Here is a 22843-nt window from a genome sequence, read left to right on the forward strand (position 1 = left end):
GTCAGGAGGCGCTAGAAGCTAAAGTAATGGTGGAGGGTACGCTCAGCATGCCCGCACAGACTCGCGAGACACAAAAAGACTTTGAGTCTAGGAGAGAAGCATCATGAAAAGTATGGACTTTTAGGAAACTTAAAACTCCTCTTTCGTCTGTAGACACCTCGACCCGGAAGGTAACCATCTGAAGCTAGCCGAGTTTCTACGGGTGCCGGGAGGAGGACGTGTGCACAATCCTCCTTGCACCACGAGAGGCGCCGGTGTCTCTAGTGGTGGCGTCCGCTTCTACGGAGATTGCAGCTTCTGTCTGATTGTTTTTCCTTTCCTCCTCCATCCCGTCCACATCCCACAGCTTAGTGTAGGTAAGTAGGCGCGCGCCAATCTCGGTACTAAGTGTCCTCGGAGAGGGGAAGGGACAGCAGGACGCGAGCACTGCTGATGGTGCTTGGGACGCAGCTAGTCGCGCGCGTATCTCCCAGCCCGCGCCTGAGCGCGAGAACCTGAGAGCCAGGCGAACCAGCCTGGGCTACGAGAGGAACCAGGGAACAGCACAATAAACGTTTGAACACACTAGTCGAGGCATCTACAAGAATGGCCCCTTCTCATTAGCGAAAGTGAATTTCAGGAGACACAGGGAAGAAATCCCGCATGCACGATCCTGGGGAGGAGGCGCGTATTTTACGGTCCTGGAGATGAAAAAGGCGATGTTCGTCTGGGAAAGTAAGGGAAAGAAGAAAGTTGTGCTTTGTAAGCTTAAAGTTCATTTAGTCCAGCCTCGAAAAAGTCACTAGTGTGGAAAAGCACAGATTTTATCAGTGTCGCTGCAATGGTGAAATCATAAGGTTGAAAGAATTTTTACATGAACTTGTGGTCTCCCTACTCCTTTTTCCATCTGTCTCCTTACAAAGTTCAGTTTTGTTTCTTTAAAAGAAGGAAAAACCACCAGTTTAAAGAGATATGGCTTTAAAACCCACTTGCCATAATTTACAAGTCTTGGGCTTGCTCCAAGCGCATATTTGTCCAAAAGCACCACATTTTCGATATCCACCCCCATCAAAAAAACAAAACAAAACCCCGCACATTTCCCCTAGCCTGTCTAAGCAGTTTAACTTAGAAAGGTAAAACCCCAGCCACTGTCGACTTCTTTAGAAAGGTATTTGTTAGAATTAGCCAATGGAATACTTTGTATTTTGAATTAGAATACACACATAACAGAACTATAACTTGTTTAAAAGTTACAGATGAAGTGGTTGGAAGTATTGTTTAAAGAACACATTTTCAAAGCCAAGATAAATGGGTTATAATGGTGCAGTGTAAGTTGGTGGGTTGTGAATGACAAAGATTCCAATTCAGGTACCTGTGAAATCCAGAATTAATCAGTCCCTTGGTTTTTTGTTATTGTTGTTGTTGTTTGTTTTGTCGCTTTGAGACAAAGTATCTATAATCCTGGCTGTCCTGGAATGGGCTATGACAGTGGTTCTCAACCTGTGGGTTGCAACCGTTGGGTTGCTTGTCAGATATCCCGTATATCTTACTTTTGTATTATGATTCATAACAGTAGCAAAATTGCGGCTATGAATCATTTTATGGTTGGAGGTCACCACAGCATGAGGAACTGTCTGTATTAAAGAGATACAGCATTAGGGAGGTTGAGGAACACTGTAGACCAAGCTAACCTCGATGGAGATCAACCTGTCTCTGTTTCCCTCATGCTGGGATCAAAGGGATGCACCACCAGGTCTGGCTGCTCCTCCGTGTTCTGGGGGAAAGCATCAATAATCCATACCTTCCTTTTCCTTTTTCTGGGGGATGGTGCTTGCACAGACAGAATATAAGTGAGAGGCCACTAATACTTTTTTATAACGTTAGCACTGGTTGGAATGCATTTGGGTAAAGTATTTTTTGTTGAAGTTAGGAATTGATCTATGGGAGAAAGCAGACCCAGGATCGTTATTTATTTGGATAAAGCCATACTTTAACAGCCCAGCAAACACTTGGGCACAGAGACTGAGACAGTTATTTGGAAAGAATCAGCTAAATTGTAAGCATCAGGAAGATGACAAGACAGAGAAGGAAAACAGAGTCTTGTGTGTTCAATGGCTTGTTTCTTTGTCATGTTTTTTTGAGACAGGGTTTCTCTTGTAGCCGTGGTGGTCCTAGAACTTGCTTTGTAACCGGGCGGTGGTGGTGCACCTTTAATCCCAGTGCTCGGGAGGCAGAGGTAGGTGGACCTCTGTGAGCTTGAGGCCAGCCTGGTCTACAAGAGCTAGTGCCAGGACAGGCTCTAAAGCTACACAGAGAAACCCTGTCTTGGAGAGCGTGGAGAGAAAAAAAGAACAAACTTGCTTTGTAGACCAATCTGGTCTCGAACTCACAGAGATCCACCTACCACTGCCTCCTGAGTGCTGGGATTAAAGGCATACACAACACCTAACCTGTATTCCATGTTTTCAATAACTATTTTTAGTACTAAAGCAGGTTCTGCTACAGACTTAGCCAGAATTCAATGAACTGACACCACAAGTAGAAGATGTGCAAGTGTTTTGAAGAGCAGATCTAAATTACATATTTTTAACTACTATGTTTGTTTCTATTTTCAATTTTTATAGGGTGGAAATAATCATATTTAGTGTGTACCAATATGGCTGGGCAGTCCAGCAGGCATGTGGCTTTGGGGAGTCACTTCTCTCTTTCCACCGTCAGCTCCTGGGGTTTCACTTGCGTACTCAGGCTTCCGTAGCAAGCTCCCATTGAGCCGTCCCACCAGCCCTCTGGATTTTTTAAATTTTTTTTAAATGTCAGTACCATTAGGGACAAGGGGATTTACTGAGTGATTCCAAGGTGAAATTTTTTTTTCTTCCAATTCATAACATGACTTCTAGATAAATATCTCCAAAGCCACAAACTCAGTGTGTGATGGGGAAGTTTAGCCAATCACATTTTGTTTAGGGTGTGTCCCCCTGAGGCCAAGAAAAAAAAAAGATTAAAAACACCCAGGTGCGCTCACCTCTCTCTTTGTTCCCTGTGCTCCTGGTCGCTGAAACCCTGGTTGTGTGAGTTCCCTTTTTTCCATTTATTAAAACTAAATCTATTATATTAAGCTGGTCTGGTTAATCCAACTTATCGATTGACCACGCCCCTTCACTTGGCTCAAATATGAACATTGACTTTTTTTCCTAGTGTTTCAGTATCCTTTAAAATCTTCTTGGAGCCACCTTGCGTTTACTTCCCTAAAATAATTGACTTCCACTTTTAGGATAAGGTGATGAGCGCTAGTTGTTGTTTGTTGTTGCCAGCACCCTTCACGCACTCGCAGCCTCTCCTGTCTGAACTGCTGCAGGAAGATCCCTACAGCACTCGTCACCGTGTGGTTGTAATCAATTAGCCTGCCCAAGGTCATCGCTGTTACTTTCCTCTTGCTCACCTAGATAATAATAGTGTTACAGTAAACTGTGGTAAATGATTTTTTATATAAGTCACCGGGTAGTAGGATCTCAATAAACGTCAGCTCCTTTCTTCATCACCCATTGCCCATCCCTACTGGGAGAAAGGACACACTGTGGACCTGAGTGGCGTTCCACCCCTGCCAGTGTGAGTGCAAGATCTCTTGACTAGTCTGAGAATAATTTCCAGTGAAGGGACAGGCACTAAAATCCATTTGATGTGGGTACTAAACTTTTACCCTGTATAGTACAAAAGAATATATATATCCTGGTTTTTAAAGTAAACTTTTAAAGTTATGATAATGGCTACAATTATTTAACATTATACTAGTTATTTCATTCTTGGTTATTTATTAAATGAGATTTCTATTTTTTTAAATTAATTCTTTGACATGTGTACACTGGTTACCTTCTGGTTACTGCTTCTTCCAATCCTGTCTCATCCAGGTAACCCTCTCTCCCCACCACACACACCTATGAATCTTCAGATTCATGACTTGATTTTGTTGGGTGACCATTCGGTTTAGGCAGAGCAATCTATGTGGCCATTGGATTAGAATTGTGCATTGTAGGTTCGTGGGGGAAGTCACCAATGGCTACCTAACTGATGACAGTGATTCCCTCTGTCCCTGAATTTGTATGTAGGAAATAGTTCAACAGTGGCTGTCCATAAGATGACATTTTGCAGCCCTTTTTCCTGTCTGCCAGCTTTTTCTTTCCTCCCAATCTTCCATACTGTTCTTCTGAGCTTTGGCAGGAATGCTATAAATGTCCTGTGTAGGGTTCAACACTCAACCATTATTTACTCTTAACACAAATGCAATCGTAACATTCTGACTTCATCTCAACTCCCTGGAAAGAGGCTTCTTTGGATAGGACTGAGAACAGTGATTGTCTATGAGGATTAATATGTGTGTTTAGCCCGCACTCTGGATGCAGAGGCAGGCCTGGTCTACAAAGCAAGTTCTGGGATAGCCAGAGCTGTTGCATAGAGAAAAAAAAAAGCCAACAATACTAAATTATTTCTTCAAAATTTCTAATTCGTTTTTTTAGGGCTAGGAGATAGCTTACTCAGAATGTCAGAAATCATTCAAAGATGCCTAAGTATGATCCCCAGCACCCTTGAAAAAAAGCCAGGATTGCTGGTTCAATTTGTAATCTCAGTGCTGGGGAGGCAGAGACAGAAGGCTTCTGGGATTGGATGGATAATCAGCCTAAGCTAATTGCTAAGCCCCAGAACAATAAGGTGGGCAGTTCCTGGGAGCAAACACTGAAGGCTGACTTCAGGCCTCCACACACTTGTGCACAAGCATACCTGTGTTCACACAAGCTTTATGTGCCCCACACAACCACATTTTCCCTGCTCTCTCAAAGTGCCTTGTTGATTTCTCTTCTTATATAACAGTCTTAACCGCCTGCTTGTCAGCCAGGGTTTCGCTCATGCTTCGAACTTCTACACTTTTTTTTCCTTTTTTGAACTCGTATCTCACCATCTTATCCATGTTGGTTTCAAAGTGGTGGCCTCAGGCCATTCTCCTGTGTCAGCCTCCTGAGGCAAAGTCCTACTTCTTAGACAGGATGAGTATTGAGCAATGCCAATAACATTCCTCAGATTTTATCAAAGAGAATGCAGTGACATGTTCCGTCTTGTAAGGATTTTGTTTCATTTTCCATTTTGAACAAATTGCAGCAATTCAAGGAATGGTAGCCTTGAGCAGGATACTGACTCCAGAGTCCGACTTTAGTTTCTGGTTTCACTGTGGCATCTTAACTCTCACCTGTCTCTTTTTTATAATTTTTAAAAAGTCTTCTGAGATTATAATAAATTACAGTATTTCTCCCTTCCCTTTCCTCCCTCCTAGTACTACCATATGCCCTTTTAGATCCTTTTTCAAACCCACGGCTTTTTTTTTATTAATTATTATTACATGTTATGTTCCCAAATATAAACTGCTTAGTCTGTGTAATGTTAACTTGTGTGTATGTTTTCAGGACTGACCACTTGGTATAGAGCAACTAATTGGTGTGTCTTCCCTGGGGAAGATTATTTCTCTCACTCTCAGCCTTCCTTAGTTGCCTGCAGTTCTTTGTGCTGAGCTGAGACTGTGGGATTGTAGTTGGGCTTTTCTTTGGGCTGCCAGCTCACAAAAAACAACACAGAGATTTATATTAATTATGAAAGCTCAGCCTTAGTTTAGGCTTGTTTCTAACTAGCTGTTATAACTTAAATTCACCCATTTCACCCATTTCTTTCTGCCTCTTGGTTTTATCTCCTCGTCTCCATATTGCCCATCCTGCTTGCTCTGTCTCCTGGCATCTCTGCCTTTCCTTTTCCCAGCATCCTCTCTGCCTGGAATCCTGCCTAGCTATTGGCCCTTCAGCTTTTTATTAAACCAAAGTGACACATCTTTACAGTTAACAAGAAGTTTATTCCACAGCATGAGATTGTGTCTCCCGCTGATTGATTGGTGGGAAGAGACATCATGCCACAGTAACTCTTTTAAAGGAAAAGTACTAATTGGGGTGGCTTACATTTTTAGAAGTTTAGTCCATTATCATCGTGGTACAACGTGGTGTGCAGACAGACATGGTGCTGGAGAAGAAGCTGGGTGCCCTACATCTTGAGTTGTAGGTAACAGGGAAGTGGTCTGAGACACTGGGCAGTATCTTGAGCATATAAGAGCCCTCAAAGCCCATCCCCACAGTGACACTCTTCCTCTAGCAAGGCCACCCCTCCTAGTAATTCCACTCCGTGGCCCCCAAGTGCTTATAAAAATAACATAATGCAAAAAAGTATTCAGTCCAACTTTAAAAGTTCACATAGTCCCTCATAGTCCAAACTTATGTAAAAGTCTGAAGTTCAATTTCTCTTCTACGATTCCTGCAATCTCTTAATTGTAATCCCCTGTAAAGTCAAAATCAAAAGTCCAGTGACTTACTCCCCTGCTTTCTTGGCCTCTGACCAACTGTCAGTATTAAACCACCTTTTAAAAATCTTGTATTCTTTTTCTTAAATGTTTGTGGTCACCCCACTTCTAAACTACAGGTATTGGTTGGTTGTGGTGGCTTACACCTGTTTTCCAACACTTTGGATGCAGCAAGCCCTGAGCACTTGGTACCATTCTAGACAGTTGAATTTGCCCACTCAGTGGGACTGCGTGGTTGTCTAAAAGTTATTTTTCTTTAGAATTAGAACTCAGAAATTTCCTTATATTAGCACATTTCCTTGGCTGCTGTGCATTATTAACAAGAAAGAATGGATATCTAGAAGACGAAAGGACCTCTAGCCAGACTTAATGGACAGGTCTTTAATCCCAGCACTTAAGAGGAGGAGGCAGGAGGATCCAGTGTTCAAGTCCAGCCTCTGCTACATAACAAGTTCAAGGTCAGCCTAAACTACATTAGACCCCGTCTCAAGAAACAAAGAAAAATTCGACCGTTATTTATGTGAGTATAGAATGTACAAGCTGAGACTCACAGGGTTTCCCCCTTCAGCCAGTTGTCCACGTTCTACATTGGTTACCTGTGGTAATGGCTTAGATCAATGCCCCTCACCAAGTGCACCTGGTGCTTGCCTCTCATCCCAGCATATAAAAGGTAGGTTCAGGGTTGCCAGGAGTTTAGGGTCATCCTCAGCTACAGCAAGGCCAGCTTAGGCCACATGAGACCCTATCTCAAAAAATATCTATGTGTATATGTATGTATCTTCCAGTCCATGGTGGTGCACACCTTTAAGCCCAGCACTGAGAAGATAGGCAGGCAGATCTTTGAGTTTGAGGCCAGCCTGGTCTACAGAGAGAGTTCCAGAACAGACAGAGTTAAACAAATGCAGCGTAAACAAAAGTCACACACCTGAAAATAATATTCCCCAACATATCTATATAAATATTCACATATATATATACACATTGTGTGTGTGTGTGTGTATGTGTGTGTGTAAAAGAAAGAAAGAACTTGCCATTCAGGCTACTGAGATGGCCCACTGAGTAAAAGTCTTCCTACACAGGCCTGACAAACTGTTTGATTCCCAGAAACCATGGTGGAAGAAGAGAACTTATTCCTAAAAGTTGTCCTCTGGCTGGCCAGTGGTGGCACACGTCTTTAATGCAGAGGCAGGTGGATCTCTGTGAGTTCAAGGCCAGTCTGGTCTACAAAGTGAGTTCCAGGACAGGCTCCATAGCTACTGAGAAACCCTGTCTCGAAAAAACAACAACAACAAAAACCCCACAAAAAATACCCAAAAACCTCACACAAGCACACACAGACATAAAAATGAATCTTTGTGGGGGGGAAAAGTATATAGAAGTAGACTGTTGGGGAAGATTAAAGATTTATTACATTCATGCTGTGGAATATTTGTTTAATGATGCAAAGGTATGTTGCATTTGTTTAACTCTGAAGCTCTGTTACTTTGCCTACCTAAGACACCTGATTGGTCTAATGAGCTGAGTGGCCAGTAGCAAGGCTGGCGAGGGCTAAGTGTGACTGCCAAGTGGAGAGAATAAATAGAAGGAAAGAACAAGAGGAGGAAGAAGTGAGAAAAGGAGGAAGGAGGATGCCAGGGGCCAGCCACACAGCCAGCACGGAATAAGAGGGAAAGGAAATATATACAGAAATAGAGAAAGATAAAAGCCAGAGGCAAAAGGTAGAAAAGATAATTTAAGAAAAGCTGGCTAGAAACAAGCCAAGCTAAGGCCAGGCATTCATGAGTAAAAATAAGTCTCTGTGTATTTATTTGGAAGCTGAGTGGTGGGCCTCTAAAGAGTGATGCTGTGGGACAATGGTCTGGTACCCTGTAAAGATTTGTATTTTAATAAAACGCTGGTTGGTCAGTAGCTAGGCAGGAAGTAGAGGCGGGGCAACGAGAACAGGAGAATTCTGGGAAGAGGAAAATTCTTGATGCAGAGGAAGGAATATGAGAACACCTCACTGGTAAAGGTACCTCTGCATGCTTCCTGAGGCAGTTCTCCCAGAGAGTCACTAGAGAAGATGCTTTAGTAGTAGATAATTTTTTTTAATCTATTCCAATTCTTTGACCAGAGACCCATGTTTGGTGGAGCCTGACCAATCTCACTCCCTTACAGCGGAACTTCCCACCAGAGGATTGTGGAGACCAGCTAGGTTGAAATGGAGAACCAAGAATCAACAGATTCTTCTCAGAACGCCAAACAGCACATTATTTCAGAGGAGGTAGAGTTTGCTTTTTCCTATCCTTTCCCTTCCCCACATAACACAAAGTTTAAAATGAATGTGCAGGCTATTTTTTTTATTACCATGGGATTTTCATTCTCGAAGATAGTTTGCAAATGTTATTCACTCCCATTTCAAGGCTAAGCCGCATTTTGCTGTTGTCTGTGAACAGTGGTTTGTTCATCTTAATTATATGTATAATGAAATTGAGAATAAGTAGATTTGGGCTTCTAATAGAGAAATCCTTTCTAAAAATTGCCCTGGATAGAAAAATAAATAATATGCGGTATTGCAAATAATATATGGTTTTGAGATTTCATATTCAGTAATTGCATCTTGCTGTTTGTCATCCCAGCATAAATGTTTAAAATAATAAAAACTTAAATTTTTTTCAGGTGGTGGGGGCACACGCCTTTAATCCCAACACTTGGGAGGCAGAGGCTGCCGGATCTCTGTGGGTGCAAGGCCAGTCTGGTCTACAAAGAGAGTTCCAGGATAGCCATAGCTGTTACACAGAGAAACTCTGTATGGGGAAGAAAAAGAAACTTCAATTGTTCATTGTGGTTCAGATTCCACTGAGCCGTAGAACTAATGGTGAATAGAGTTTTTAGGGCTCTTTTCTCTGAGGAACCAATTGTTGTGGATAAATTTTACATATTCATCCTGGAACTGTGGTCCTTACACTTTTCTGGAATTCTTTTTGATTTAGAATCTTTCTGTGTTATCTGTGAACAGATCTGATAACGATTTGGTTGGTATTGCAAGAAGGGGTGGGATGGGGCTAGTAAGAAAAGGCTATTATTGCTTTAAGTTCATAGTGAAAATCTCCTCACCTCTGCTTTGTGCCCTAGGTGAGTTATATTCCTAGACTCTTTTTTTCTTTTTTTTTTTTGACATTTATTCTTTTTTTAATATTTACTTATTTATTATGTATACAATATTCTGTCTGTGTGTATGCCTGAAGGCCAGAAGAGGGCACCAGATCTCATTATAGATGGTTGTGAGCCACCATGTGGTTGCTGGGAATTGAACTCAGGACCTTTGGAAGAGCAGGAAATGCTCTTAACCACTGAGCCATCTCTCCAGCCCCTATTCCTAGACTCGTGCTGTGTGGGCAGAGCAATTCCTGATGCCTGTCTTGGATTGGGTGGGGACTTGGGTATCAGAAAGAAAATCTAGTTTTTGACTTATTTCCTAGTAATTTTTTTTTCTTTTTTGAAACGGGTTTTTCTGTAGCTTTGGAGCCTGTCCTGGAACTTGCTTTGTAGACCAGGCTGGCCTCAAACTCCCAGAGATCTGCCTGCCTCTGCCTTCTGAGTGCTGAGATTAAAGGTGTACACCACCACCGTCCAGTTTAGTAAAAAATTTACATACAACTACACACCAGTGTGGTCAGTTTAGCACGTATAATCTGGGGTCCGAACTCGAGAAGCACGCAGAAGATCACACACACACACACACACACACACACACACACACACACACTCCCATTGGTTCCCTTTTTCTCCCCAGCTCAGGTATTTCTATTTTTCAAATACCAAGCGCCTACTGTCAGTGAGCCACACCTGTTCTTCTTCCATCCCTAGACAGTAATTCTTTCCCTTCTTAGTTCTACCAAAAAAAGACCCACCCTTAGGGGACCAACTTTGAATACTTAAGCTAGAAACTTACCCATAAATTATTGGGGGAAAGGGACATAGAGAAAATTTAAAACAATACATGTTTTGATTTTTTTTTTTTTTTAAAAAAAGACCAACTTGATTTGAACATTTCTTACCTTATAACTATCTGATTTTGTTTTAGTTGATTTCGGAAGGAAAATGGGTCAAATTTGAAAAAACAACTTACATGGATCCTACTGGTAAAACTAGGTAAACTTCCTTCTTTTCTTTACGTCTTTGGTTTCTCCAGGTCTCTCTTGTGTCTGCATGGACACAGGTGTGTCATCATTGTAAGCTTTCTTTGAAACAAAGAGTCAAGTCCAGCTCCTACTCCATTGCTAAATCCTTGGGTCATTGATAATCCCTGAATAAACTGAATTACAATTGTTCCTATACCCAGTCTAAATCTATTCTCCACAGTACTGTGGCTGAAAACGTGTGATTCTGGTTTAACAAGCTATAGGATACTCAACAGTGTCGATTGCTTCCTTCTAGTGAACCCAAATTTCCTGGTGGTGGTTGTTTTGGGTTTTTTGTTTTGTTTTGTTTTTTGAGACTGGGTTTTTCCATGTAACAGCCCTAGCTGTCCTGGAACCCAGTCTGTAGACCAGGCTGGCCTTGAACTCAGAGATCCTGCCTGCCTCTGCCTCCCAAGTGCTGGGATTAAAGACTTGGCCACCACTGCCCGGCTTAAAACCAAATTTTTAATGTCTGCGTTAGAAGAAAAAGAAAACAAAGCCATTACTGGCTATTACATTTGAAAAGAGCTGTAGATGCAGCTCAGGGTAAAGCACTTGCCTAGCATGTACAAAGCCCTGGGTTTGATCCCAACCTACACACACACACACACACACACACACACAAATGTAAACCAGTAGGGGAAAAAATGTATTAAACAGGCTTACTATTTATTCAATGAAGTGTAATAAGGAATAAAATAGAATAAAGCTGAATTTAGTATCCAGACTATATCACACCAAATCATTACAAAAAAATTTCACTTGTTAATCCCAGCACTCGGGAGGCAGAGGCAGGCGGATCTCTGTGAGTTCGAGGCCAGCCTGGTCTACAAGAGCTAGGTCCAGGACAGGCTCTAAAAAAGCTGCAGAGAAACCCTGTCTTGAAAAACCAAAAAAAAAAAAAAATTTCACTTGCTACACAATCACGGAAGAATCGTGTGTGTGTGAGAGAGAGAGAGAGAGAAAGAGGGGGGGAGAGAGAGAGAGAGAGAGAGAGAGAGAGAGACAGACAGACAGACACGGGGAGAGAGAGACATGGGGAGAGAGCAAATACATTTCCCAAGGTGACAATACATAGATTTGAGAGCTGTGGGAGACATAATAACAGACAGAAAACAGAGCTAAAGATGGAGTAAACGGAGGGTGGGTGCGAACCCAGGACACACCCGTGGTAGGGCCTAAGCCTCAGGGGATACAGTGTTGTGAAATGTGTGGCTACTAGAACTCTGTAGAGTGAAATAGTTTGACTCTGTTTCTCTGAAAATGAAGTTTGTAGCACAAAATACACTCTTTAACACTAACAAATCTAAAGAATGTGTGTCGGTTCACGCCCTCTCGTATCTTCCCTGACCACCCTTCAGGTATTTACTGATCAAGGGAATTTGTGTCTAAGTCGTCGTCCCTGTTGGGCTACTATCACTGCAGTGAAGCCGCATGGTCAGAAGCAGCTTGGAGAAGAGAGAGTTTATCTGATCATGCTTTCATGTCATTCTTGGTCATCAGAGGAAGTCAGGACAGGAACCTGGAGGCAGGAGCTGATGCTGAGGCCCTGGAGAAATGCTGGTTTCCCTGCATTCTACAGAACCCAGGGATGCCACCACCCATAACAGGCTGGACCCTCCCGCATCAATCACTAATTAAGAAAGTGCCCTATGGACCTGCACATTTTGTCATTGGAGGCTCCCTCCTCTCTGGTGACTTGGCTTGTGTCAAGTGACATAAAACTACCCGGCACAGTAATTTTGGGTTATTTTCCCCCAGGATTCCTGTGTCGAGGTTTCATTCCAGAGAGTCTTTAATTTGGGGATGAGTTTATAAGTCTAACTACCATGTTTCTGCTGCCTACGTAGAGCACTTTGACGTCACCTCTTCCATACATAATTCTTCCTCCTGGTCACTGATGAAGGGTTATGTACTGAATTAATATAATATCTCTTACCGTGGTGTCTAGCTCTGAAGCATGATGATTGACCATGTCTTATTAATTTATAAACATTCATTCTCTGTTACCTCAAAGAAAAGCATATATATAAAGGATAAAAATAGCTAGAGAATGATTTTACTACTGTCTCATTCATGGAAGAAGGAATATGGAATTAATCCTAGAAGTATTCAGTACTAATGTTAAGTCCTTACCTTGGCACTGCAGACTGGGCTGAGTCGCCCTTTGCCATCTCCTACCTCCAGCACCAGGGGCTAGAGGTAACGCTTCAGGACTCTAACGAGAGACCAAATGGAGTAATTTAAATTTAAATAGAAATTCCAGTTCTAAAGCTGGAAGAGATTTTTCCAGATGATTTACTCTTTCCTGAGTTACACAAAGAGCTAGCTGTTGTAGCTTCAGTTTAGCTGGAGGACAAGTGTAAGCGTGGGTAAGTGAGTCCATGAGAGCCTGAAATTAAGGGAGATCAAGTATTTATTGGGGGACACTCACAAATAACGATAAGGTAGAGAGCCACTGGGGTCCTCTGCCCTTGGGGGAGCTGAAAGCTGCGATCAGATCTCCAACCACCACACAAGAGAGCCAGCTTCTCTGCGCTTCTTAGTCCATAGGTAGCACCTCAGACCACGCCCAAAGGGCTGGCACCCCAAAAGGTACTGGCTGAGTGAATTCCCACAGCAGACAAGTAGAGACTGCGCTTTTCTTGCCAGTGAGTCCACATCCGTGAGTTCTAGGAGAGTGTCTGAGCTGTTGGGGGCATTCCTGTTGTAGTGTTTGGAGTGTGTATTGACTCTACTGCTCCTCACGTCCGGCTCATTACCCACTGTAATGCTGCTGCTCTATTTTCCTTATTCCTAGTGTGTTTGGGATGGGACCTTTGGTGCTCTTCCCAGCACCGTCTTCAGTCTTTAGGACTAACCTTAAGAGGCAGCGGAGATCTGTGACAGCAGGTGTTTTGTCTCTGTACTCGGTATTACGTGTTGGACATGGCTTGGGGTCGGCCTTCTTGCTACTAACAGGAGTGTCAGGCTACTGTGAGTTGTCACAGCCGTGTGTTTGCTTTTTGTTTTCACACGCTTGCCTTGGGAAACTCAGGTGTAATGCCAAGAGGTGTGCAGTTCACAGAAAGGGTTTGTGTTTTCTCTTGCTTTAAGCCACATTAAATAGCTGGAACTTTTTGTAGGAATGTGATATAATCAGACATCAAGGACAGCCAGGAAAAAAAGTGTGAGCAAGAGAGCCCCTTGGAGCAGGATGTCTTGTAATTTACTGTACTTAGCCTAGAGCCATCCAGATTATAACCCCACCTTTAAAGCACAGACTAACTTTGTTTGCCTGACCACCTCCAGCGTTATGTTAGCACTGCTTCCCCATCTCAAGAGACGAGAACCAAAAGAGGTGAAATTTTCTGTTATTTTCTTCCCCCTTTGAACAATGTGCATTTTTCTTCCTTGTAACTGAATCTCCCATATAACCCTACCTGATGTTCCTGTAAGAGCAGGTAGACTAGCAGAGATACTACCAAAACCTGAGAGCAAGCAGCTAGGAAAAAATCACTAACACGAAGGAAGCCGTAAAAGGGAGCGAGAATATGACGTCAAGCACTTCACAGCTTCCTCTAGGGACCTGTCCTTTTCTTCTTACATAAAGCTGCACTCACGCAAAGAAAATCTAATTCTTCAGATAAGTGAAACGTTCTGCTTTCTTGAATTGTGTGGTTTGGTCACATATTTTACACCTGCATAATTTCAGTGGTTCATGTTGTGCATGGCATCCTTTGTCCTTGGAAATGCATCTGGAATGTCGCACCCCTGCGGAAGGCCTGGACAGATGCACTACCAGCTTATGCTGCTCACTGTAGACTTACAAACCAAAGTACTCTGAGGGTGCAGTGGCTCCAGTGCTCAGCCGCTTCCGCTTAGATGGCAGCCAGAGGCTGGGGGGAGAGGTGACAACAGTTTCTTTCTTTTCACCTGTGCTATAAGAAAGCACGGTTGGCTGTTGAAGTACAGATCTTTACTGTGCTCCTTGGCCACTCTCAGTAGCATATTTGCATGCATTGCATTATGAAGTTCTGATGTCTACAAAGCATCCTTCCCTTTGCCACTAATGATTGTTTTTCTTTGTTCTCTGCCTGCATAGAACTTGGGAAACAGTGAAACTCACAACCAGGAAGGGAAAATCTGCTGACGGTATGACTGTTATAACTCTTTTTATGAAGGAAGCTAGCGCATGAGATTATAAGCTATAACCAAAGACCTCAAAGCAGAATTACCCTCACCTAGGATCTTTTATGCATATACTCACGTAGTCTTCTGTTTTTTACAATGTTATGTTTTAGAACTTTCTGTATAAGTAACTTCTGGCTCCCGCTTTTTAAAGTAAGGGCAGTTTTTGAAGGAAAGATGTGTTAACCTATGTCAGTATGATTTGAAAGTGCATGCTGTGTCTTCATATGTTAGGACCACTGGAGCCCTTTGTACTCTGAAGGTGAGGCCTGAGGGTGCGGTGGAATGATCACCCACCTTCATGCTTCAGTTGAGAGGAAAGAGAATTGGGAAAGGGCTTCCGTTCACCTCCCCTTCCAGGCATAAATGACTTGGCTGTAACCGCACCAGAGACGTCCTGGTAGCCACATGTGCTCTGGAAAAGCTGAGCTTTTTGCTTTGCTAACTTGGTTTGTTTGGTTTTGTAGGGGGCAAACAGTTGCTTTGCTTCAGCTGCTCTTAACTGTCAACGCATCTGGGAGATGCTAACAATCCTCCTTGATGGGGTCTGTCTCCACAGCCAGCGACTTTCTGGTTTTGTTTTAAAGCCAAATTATTTGGAGCAGAAGAGCTTATATTCTAGAATAGCAGAAGTCAGACCATTGACAAAGAAGACACAGTAGGTCTAACCTGGCTTCTAGCATAAAGGAAATCTAGTGGCCCGCAGACACTCTCTTCACCAGATGTCACCTCACTGGCTGCTGCCTGGGGAGCAGGGGCTTCCCATGCTTGGCCCTGTGTGACATGTTTAGTTTCAATTTCAACTTCATTTTTTAAGAAATTGTGGCTGATCTGGTAGTTCACACCTGTAGTCCTATCCACTTGGGAGCCTGGAGCAGGGAAATCATGAGCTGGAGTCAACCCAGGCGGTAGACACACAGGCTCCGTCTAAAAGAGAAAAAGGAAAAGAATGTTTTGACAACAAAAAGTGAACTTTTTATAATTAAGAGTATTTTAAAATCTGACAGAAGTGTTACTTTTTACTTTCTTTTCTTGTTTTTGTTTGGTTTTTTGTTTGTTTGTGGGGGGGTTCTTGTTTTTGTTTTGTTTTGCTTTGTTTTTTGGTGTGTGTGTGTGTGTGTGTGTGTGTGTGTGTGTGTGTGTGTGTGTGTGACAGGGTTTCTCTGTGTAGCCCTGGCCATCCCGGAACTCAGTGGACCAGGCTGGCCTCAAACTCAGAGAACCACCTGCCTCTACTAGAACTAAAGATGTTCTCCACCTCCACCTAGCTCACTTTTTATGTTATTAAATGAGACTAGTTCAGAGTTGGCTGCCAACGTGTAGATTAATTAATTGCTCACTGCTTCAACAGCAAATTCAGAGTATTTTGGATGCACCTTCAAATCTGAAATTTATGTTGGATTGCTGACCTTTCTTAAGGGTTTCTTAGCTGTGTTTCTGTTTGACAGCTGTGTCAATCATCCCAGTGCTGCAAAGAACTCTTCATTATGAGTGTATTGTTTTGGTGAAGCAGTTCCGACCCCCAATGGGTGGCTACTGCCTGGAGTTTCCGGCAGGTGAGTAACAAACGCCAGGTCCTTTGCCTGAGACTGAGCATCGCATTGCTTATGTCTTAACATCTTGTCATCTGTCCACGTGGCAAATGTTTAAGTAATAAACACGTCTAAGGCTAGGGACCTGTGGAAGAGCAGGCAGTGATCTTAACCTCTGAGCCATCTCTCCAGCCCCACACAGTATTATAGCAATGTATTGGACTGACTCATGAAGGAATCCATAAACCCCATGTATTTATCGAAAGTGGTATACTTTACAGCCAGTTTCATGAAGCTCGCTAGGGTTTAAGTGCAGTGTTTACCCAGCATGCACAAAGCCCAGTTCACAGCAATATATAGTTAACTAGTTTCTTTCTCACTTGCCATTTTATTAAGAAGTTAATAACATTGAAAGTAATTTAATAATTTAATAACCTGCATTTTACTTGTTCTTTACATGGTTGTATTTCATTCAAGAAAATTAACCTGAGTTTTTACTTTCTCCCTGTTTTGACTATCTGGTCTCCATAGCAACCTTCAGGGCACTTCCTCTTGGCACTTTATTGCTGGGCCTCAGGATTTTTTCTGTGAGGAAGGAAAGCAAGATAAGTGGTTACCATACCAAAAAAATGAAACAAAAAGAATCAGCCTCTTGTACTATAGTCACATAACTGGCTCTAAAACCTAGGCTGTTTGGCCACCACCAAATCATCTTTCCTCACAGTGCTGCCCCTCTTGAGGAGAACATGGCTGAGACGCTCATGAGAACATTTAGATGTAAGCAGAGGCAGGAGAAACACCTACCGTAACCTGCTTGGTATGCAAGGGTGGCCGTGACTTTCCTAAGTCAGTTCCTTAGCAACTGTTAGAAAGATGTTCAAAGAACTGGCTTCCCATCTGTCCTCCAGGGCTCATTGACGATGGTGAAAGCCCGGAAGCAGCTGCTCTTCGGGAGCTAGAGGAAGAAACTGGCTACAAAGGCGATGTTGCTGAATGTTCTCCAGGTTTGTATTGCTTTTCAGATGTCAGTTTCTTGAACATTAATGAAACAGGGCTTCTATATGGTTGGAGTGCAGGCAGAGAGGGACCAGGGATTTAGATTGGTTTCCATGTGCAGGGATGTTTGTAATTCTAGTCCCCCGGGGCTGAGGAAGGAGTGTAAGATATGAAGGTCAGCATGGGCTAAACAGTAAGTAAAGTAAAGTAAGTAAAGCCCCTTTACCCCAAATTAAAAAGGAGGGGTTCTCCGCCTCCAAGTGAACTGCTCTTCTGCATGAGAGCAAGTTAGAGAACTGAAATTGAAAAATTATGAAACCAAGTTGTCTTCAGTGCATAGCAAACCTTGCTACTTTCTTACTGGTCTGTGGCATTCTCCTCACTAGGGTTGTTCGCCCCCATCAGAACCATCTGACCCCTCAGACTTCCCAGACTGGTGCAGGAACTCCAGGAGAGCTTTTTGAGCACATACATATTCATTCTACAGTCTGGTAGCATCTCCTGACGAGATCCTGCTCGAATGAGTGACATTTAGTGAAACAAGTGCGCGCTCGCCTCATTTCTTAAGAAAGTTGTGGCTTCTCCTCCCAGCTGTGTGCATGAATCCGGGCTTGTCGAACTGCACCACACACGTCGTGACGGTGACCATCAACGGAGATGATGCTGCAAATGTGAGGCCGAAGCCCAGTCCAGGTAAGGGTGTGCTGGATGCACTGAAGCGGGTGGGCTGTATTGAGTATCTTAACTCGCTAAAGCAAGCATAGTTTTCACTGGAAGAATCACAGTGTGCCACAGGCTCTTTGTGGATACTTGTCTGCTTCCCAGTGTTGGATAGGTATTTTGACATAGTCTCTTTATTTAGCATTTCACTGATCTTTTATGTGTTTTGTTTTGTTTTTATAAAATGTTAAACTATAAAAGTTATAAGATAGTGTTTGGTTTTATAAAATGTTCAATGTCCAATTTTTTGGTGTGTGTGTGTGTAGAAAATTGATGACTATTTAAAGAGGTACAGGCCCCACTAGAAAGTGAGAAACTTTAAAATTGCTTTGAGTTTTGTCTTCATGTGTAAGAGCAGCAGGTGTTAAAGGCTGCAGCCTTTATTCAGCCAGTTTTATATTTGGAGAGTTTGTAAGGTTAGTCTTTGCACTAAGATATCCCCTAGCAAGTTGGGGTCCAAAAGCATTAAGACGCTGTCAATTCCCTGTCCTTTTTTCCACCCCTTTGAAGGTGGATTAATAGATGGGTGAATTATTAGTACACATGGTTATCAATACACACGCACCATAGTAAATCATGTTTGAGTGGTAATTTCTTATCTTTGTAAATTACTCCTGCATAGGCTTCATTATCTCTTGCAGCCAGTTTTAAATGCTTAGTTGTTTAAACTGCATATATTCATAAGACATGGAAGAATTCCAACTTTCACTTTGGGGTGGTAAAAAATTGTGAGCTTAAGGGTGGTAACATTTGCATAACTCATATTTAATCTTGTTGAATCTTAATTTAAAAATGGCTAAAATGATAAATTTTCTATTGTGTATTTGTGGCAAACATGCACTACAGGATATGCTTTAATTTTTTCTGTGAAATGATTGATTTGGAGAATAACATTGTTATACTATTGAAATTGACTTTACTATGATATATTAGTAGTCTGGTTTCTGTTAGATTCTTCTCCAGTTTTTCTACTTGCACTGAAGTCTTCCAAAGGCTTGCCCCAGCAGTCTGTACTAAAATAGAAATGTTCTTCCCTCTTTTTATTTGCAGGGGACGGAGGTATGCTATTCAGCTCCCAGTGGCTGGCCCTGTGATGGCTTAGTGTAGTGGCAATGACGGCTGCAGACATTTGGGGCTGTTGGGGTTCACTCCTGTTCAACTTTATTTTCACTGTATTCTGTTTGTTTAGAATTTGTGGAAGTGATTTCTTTACCAAAGAACGACCTCCTGACTAGACTGGACGGTAAGCACCCTAAGGTTTTTACCCAGCCTTCTCTTGGTTCCCTGTCCCCATTTCTATCCACTAGGACATTAGTGCAATTCCCTCATCTTCATCTCATTAATGTCAGACACCTAAAAACTTTGAAAATTACTGTGGACCAATGTTAGTTTTCTTTTTCAAGTGATGTACAATTTGAAATTTTTTAAAAAAAACATTGTGTTGAGGGAATGCTTTAATAGGGGCCTTTTTAAATTTCCCTACATAATAGTGATTATTTTCCTGCTGTCTAACCGAAACTATTGAGTTCTTAAGATCTTTGATCAGTACCAGTGTCAAGGTGTAAGTATGTAGTCCAGCTGTGCTGGTGTATTAGATGGTCTTTGTGGACAGTCAAGTTAAATCAAGGTAAACGCTGACAGCAGCCCTCCAGCACACACTTAACTGAGAAGCTGATAGAATGACCCTTAGTCAATCAGGGTCGGTTGGTTAGATCAGCCCATGCACAAGGACAGTGCAAAAGCCCTGTTAGATATTGGTAGACCTTCCATTGATCCTGTTTTGAAGAGGTGACACAGGTGCTCCTCTGTGCCCCAACTTTGTGCACCCCAGCTTTGTGGACCGCTATTCACTCATTTGTGAAGAAGCAGAGCCTTTCATGATCCCAATTTTTCTTATAGATCTCTTTCAGGAAACAGATAACTTATTTTTGCTAGGGTTTTTAAGTAATTAATTTGGAGATTAACATAAAATAACAAGTATTCATTGACCTAAAACTGTAAGAATAGTCCTTAATTCCTCCCATGTCAGTGACTTATGGCTTCCCTTAAGCAGAGAGCTCTATTTTGAAATGTCTGTTACTGTTTAAAAATTAAGTGACTATCTTTCAAAAAACTATGGTTTTATATTCCCAGACAGCTTCAATTTCTTCACCTTTTCAAAAACTAGACCTGAGATAAAAAGCATCTGAATACCTCAAAGTCAAATTAAATACCACCATTTATTCAGAAAAGGCATGGCAGCCAATATTAGGCAGTACAGCTAATGATCGGACAGGCCTGGTGAGTTTGAGGCTCTGCCACCATTATCCTTATGTTACTAGTTTCTTGTTTTCTTGAATCAAGTAAGCCTCTTCCTGTGAGGATGCATGAGAAAAATTAGACAGGTAATGCAGGCAAAGTACGTAGCCCCCAGGTGCTTAAATAATATGTGATAAATGCTTTGTTTATAGAATATCCTTTATAGGGTTCTTTCTCTCATTCACCTGACTTCCCTTCTGGTCTTAGGAGGGGATAATTCAGCAAGAAAGAGAGGAGGGTGAAACAACCAATTTACCTAACCAGTATAATCAAACTACAGGAATCAGCATTCATGTTGGTTTGTCAGAGTGGCATACACTTCTGCTGTACACAGGTGAATAGGACATGACCCCTGACCTCAAGGATCAGTCCTTTGAGCTTATTCCCAAATAAGTGGCTAGGAGACACTGGGCCAGTGAGATGGCTGCATGCTGTCCTGATGGGACATTTGTGTCGCTACTTTTAATCCTGTACTGTGTTAATTTTAGACTGTGTCCCCAGCCTCTAGTATAGGAACTGGCATACATTGTGAACAGTGACTGTCTAGGCTCCCCTATCAACATCTCTAAACTGTCATCTTTGCTTCCTTAGCGTTGGTAGCAGAAGAACATCTTACAGTGGATGCCAGGGTCTACGCCTATGCTCTGGCACTGAAACACGCGAACTCGAAGCCATTTGAAGTGCCCTTCCTCAAATTTTAAGGCCAAGAAGGACACTGGCCATGTTTTGTAAATGAGACCATAAGGCCTTCACCGTTCAATGTATTCAATTAAGTTTAATGTAGATCAGAAATCCGCTTTTTCATAAAATAAAAGCAGCCCAGACTGCATGTGGCATGGAATTGTAATTACAGAGAGGATGTAGCCTTCATTTAAACTTGTTAAATGCTCATGAGAAAGAACATAAATGTAGGTATGTATGTTAAGATTTCTTAAACTTCACCTAGTCTAGAAGGTGAGGGTATTTCTCAGGAATAGACTTGAGCTCCAAATTAGGCTGGCTATTTCCATCCTCAACTCCTAAAATAAAAATTATGTACTTAGGTCTGCAAATAGCTATTTATTAGATTCAAAATAAGATTTTGATTAGATTTCAAAATAAGAGGGTTAGGTTTTGTTTTGAGACAAGGTCTCACTCTGCTGTTCTCACTAGCCTGATAATTGCTTTGCAGACTAGAGATCCCCTGCCTGTCTCTGCCTCTCCAGATGCTAGGATTGAAGGTACACACCACCACACCTGGCCAAAATAAGAGTTTTAAAAGAGAGACTCTGATAGGGAGTTAATTGGCTTCTCCTAATTCTAATTGATTTGCCATATGGAATTTGGGTACTTTAAATGTAAAGTCAACAGAGAACAACGTTTGCAGTAAATACTTAGCTACTTGTAGTACATGCTTGTAATCCACCTTTTTGGGAGGCTGAGGCAAGATCATAAATGTGGCCAGCCTGGGCTGCATAATGAAACTTTATCTTAAAAATAACTTTTAAAATGTATTTGATATCCTTGTAAGGCCATTTCATTCCTAAAACATGTCAAGACTAATGCTTCCGTAGTGAACATGGTTAACTCTTAATATATTAAAGGCTAAGTTAAGAGATTGAAAACTCAGGGTCCTTCCTGCAAGTGTGCATATACTTTAATTTCCTATCCTTACCTCAGAAAATTGTCTACTAAAGCTAAATCCATAGGAAGATTGGCATTGACTCCACATGTATATTAATGTCAACGGGCATGGGTATAGGGAGATATATTAGCCAGCTATCTGAAAGGTAAAACTATACTGGGAATGCAACAATGGTTTCCATCGAGTGCCTGGAAAACTCATCAGCCAACAGTTCTGCCAGTGCCCTTGTGATGAGCTCGGCTATGTGGTCTTGCAGTTCAGCCTCCAGCAGCACTCTCAGCATGATGCTTGCGGCCAGCTCAGTATGTCTGCAGCTGGATCCAGGTTCAAGGCAAACTCTCTGAACCCTACACAGTGGTTTACCGACATACAGTCAGGATCCATGCTAAGTGTTATCACCGACAGGTATTTTTACGAAAAAGTATAAGCTCTTTCTACAAATCTTTATATTGGACTTGAGGATGGAAATAATTCTGGAATTTTATAAACCAAATCTGCTTTCCTAATGAATGTGAAAATTAAGACCCGTCTTTTTATACAACAGTATAACACTTAAAAAAAACTTGTTTTCTAATCACAAGCATGATATTTCTCCAAAGATACTAGCTTTTCCCATGAGTTCCCCAGGATCTTTCTTTGCCCATGTTGCTTCCATCCTCTGAAATGAAGACACAGGCTCCATACATTTGTCCTCTCCATAGGGCAGCGCTAGAGCCAGGTGCAATAGGAATGGCCTTTGGTATTGGCCAGGACACAACATCTGTCCCATTCTCCCTGGCCTTTGTGTCTCTTTCTTCTAGGAGTGCAACTGAGCAGGAACAGCTACCTCCTAGACTTGTCCTTAGTGCCATTTGTATCACCTATGCACCTCAGAAGGGCCTGCTTTGGAGGTGAAGTCAGACTCAAGAGGGCTGGCCATCTGGCATCTTCACTCCTCCCAAACTGGTTATTTGCCTACATTTCTAAGGAAGCTGCC

General features: G+C 42.2%; 1 protein-coding gene across 3 annotated transcripts; it reads left to right on the top strand.

Annotated features, from left to right (window-relative positions):
* Positions 1-8: 8 nt before the first annotated feature.
* Nudt5 (nudix hydrolase 5) lies at positions 9-22377 on the top strand. 3 transcript variants are annotated; one of them, XM_038333228.2, is made up of 10 exons: positions 10-356; positions 8522-8627; positions 10431-10498; positions 14612-14661; positions 16146-16253; positions 17138-17233; positions 17817-17918; positions 18996-19004; positions 19135-19188; positions 20835-22377. In XM_038333228.2, exons 2-10 carry the CDS (start codon positions 8565-8567, stop codon positions 20942-20944), a joined length of 660 nt encoding a protein of 219 aa, XP_038189156.1. In that variant the 5' UTR covers positions 10-356; positions 8522-8564; the 3' UTR covers positions 20945-22377. The 3 variants fall into 3 exon arrangements, with proteins under 3 accessions (XP_038189158.1, XP_038189156.1, XP_038189155.1); XM_038333227.2 differs by having other exon boundaries at positions 12-356; positions 8478-8627; XM_038333230.2 differs by lacking the exon at positions 18996-19004 and having other exon boundaries at positions 9-356; positions 8478-8627.
* The last annotated feature ends 466 nt before the right edge of the window (positions 22378-22843 follow it).

The sequence above is a fragment of the Arvicola amphibius genome, chromosome 6, assembly GCF_903992535.2.
Source record: "Arvicola amphibius chromosome 6, mArvAmp1.2, whole genome shotgun sequence".
Taxonomy (NCBI): Eukaryota; Metazoa; Chordata; class Mammalia; order Rodentia; family Cricetidae; genus Arvicola; species Arvicola amphibius.

What these genes read in the sequence shown, in the direction of transcription:
- Nudt5 (XM_038333228.2), top strand. Translation starts at nt 8,565, where the DNA reads ATGGAGAACCAAGAATCAACAGATTCTTCTCAGAACGCCAAACAGCAC. An exon ending in GAAGGGAAAATCTGCTGACG is followed by an intron (nt 14,662 to 16,145) that starts GTATGACTGTTA and finishes TCTGTTTGACAG; the next exon opens with CTGTGTCAATCATCCCAGTG. An exon ending in CTGCCTGGAGTTTCCGGCAG is followed by an intron (nt 16,254 to 17,137) that starts GTGAGTAACAAA and finishes TCTGTCCTCCAG; the next exon opens with GGCTCATTGACGATGGTGAA.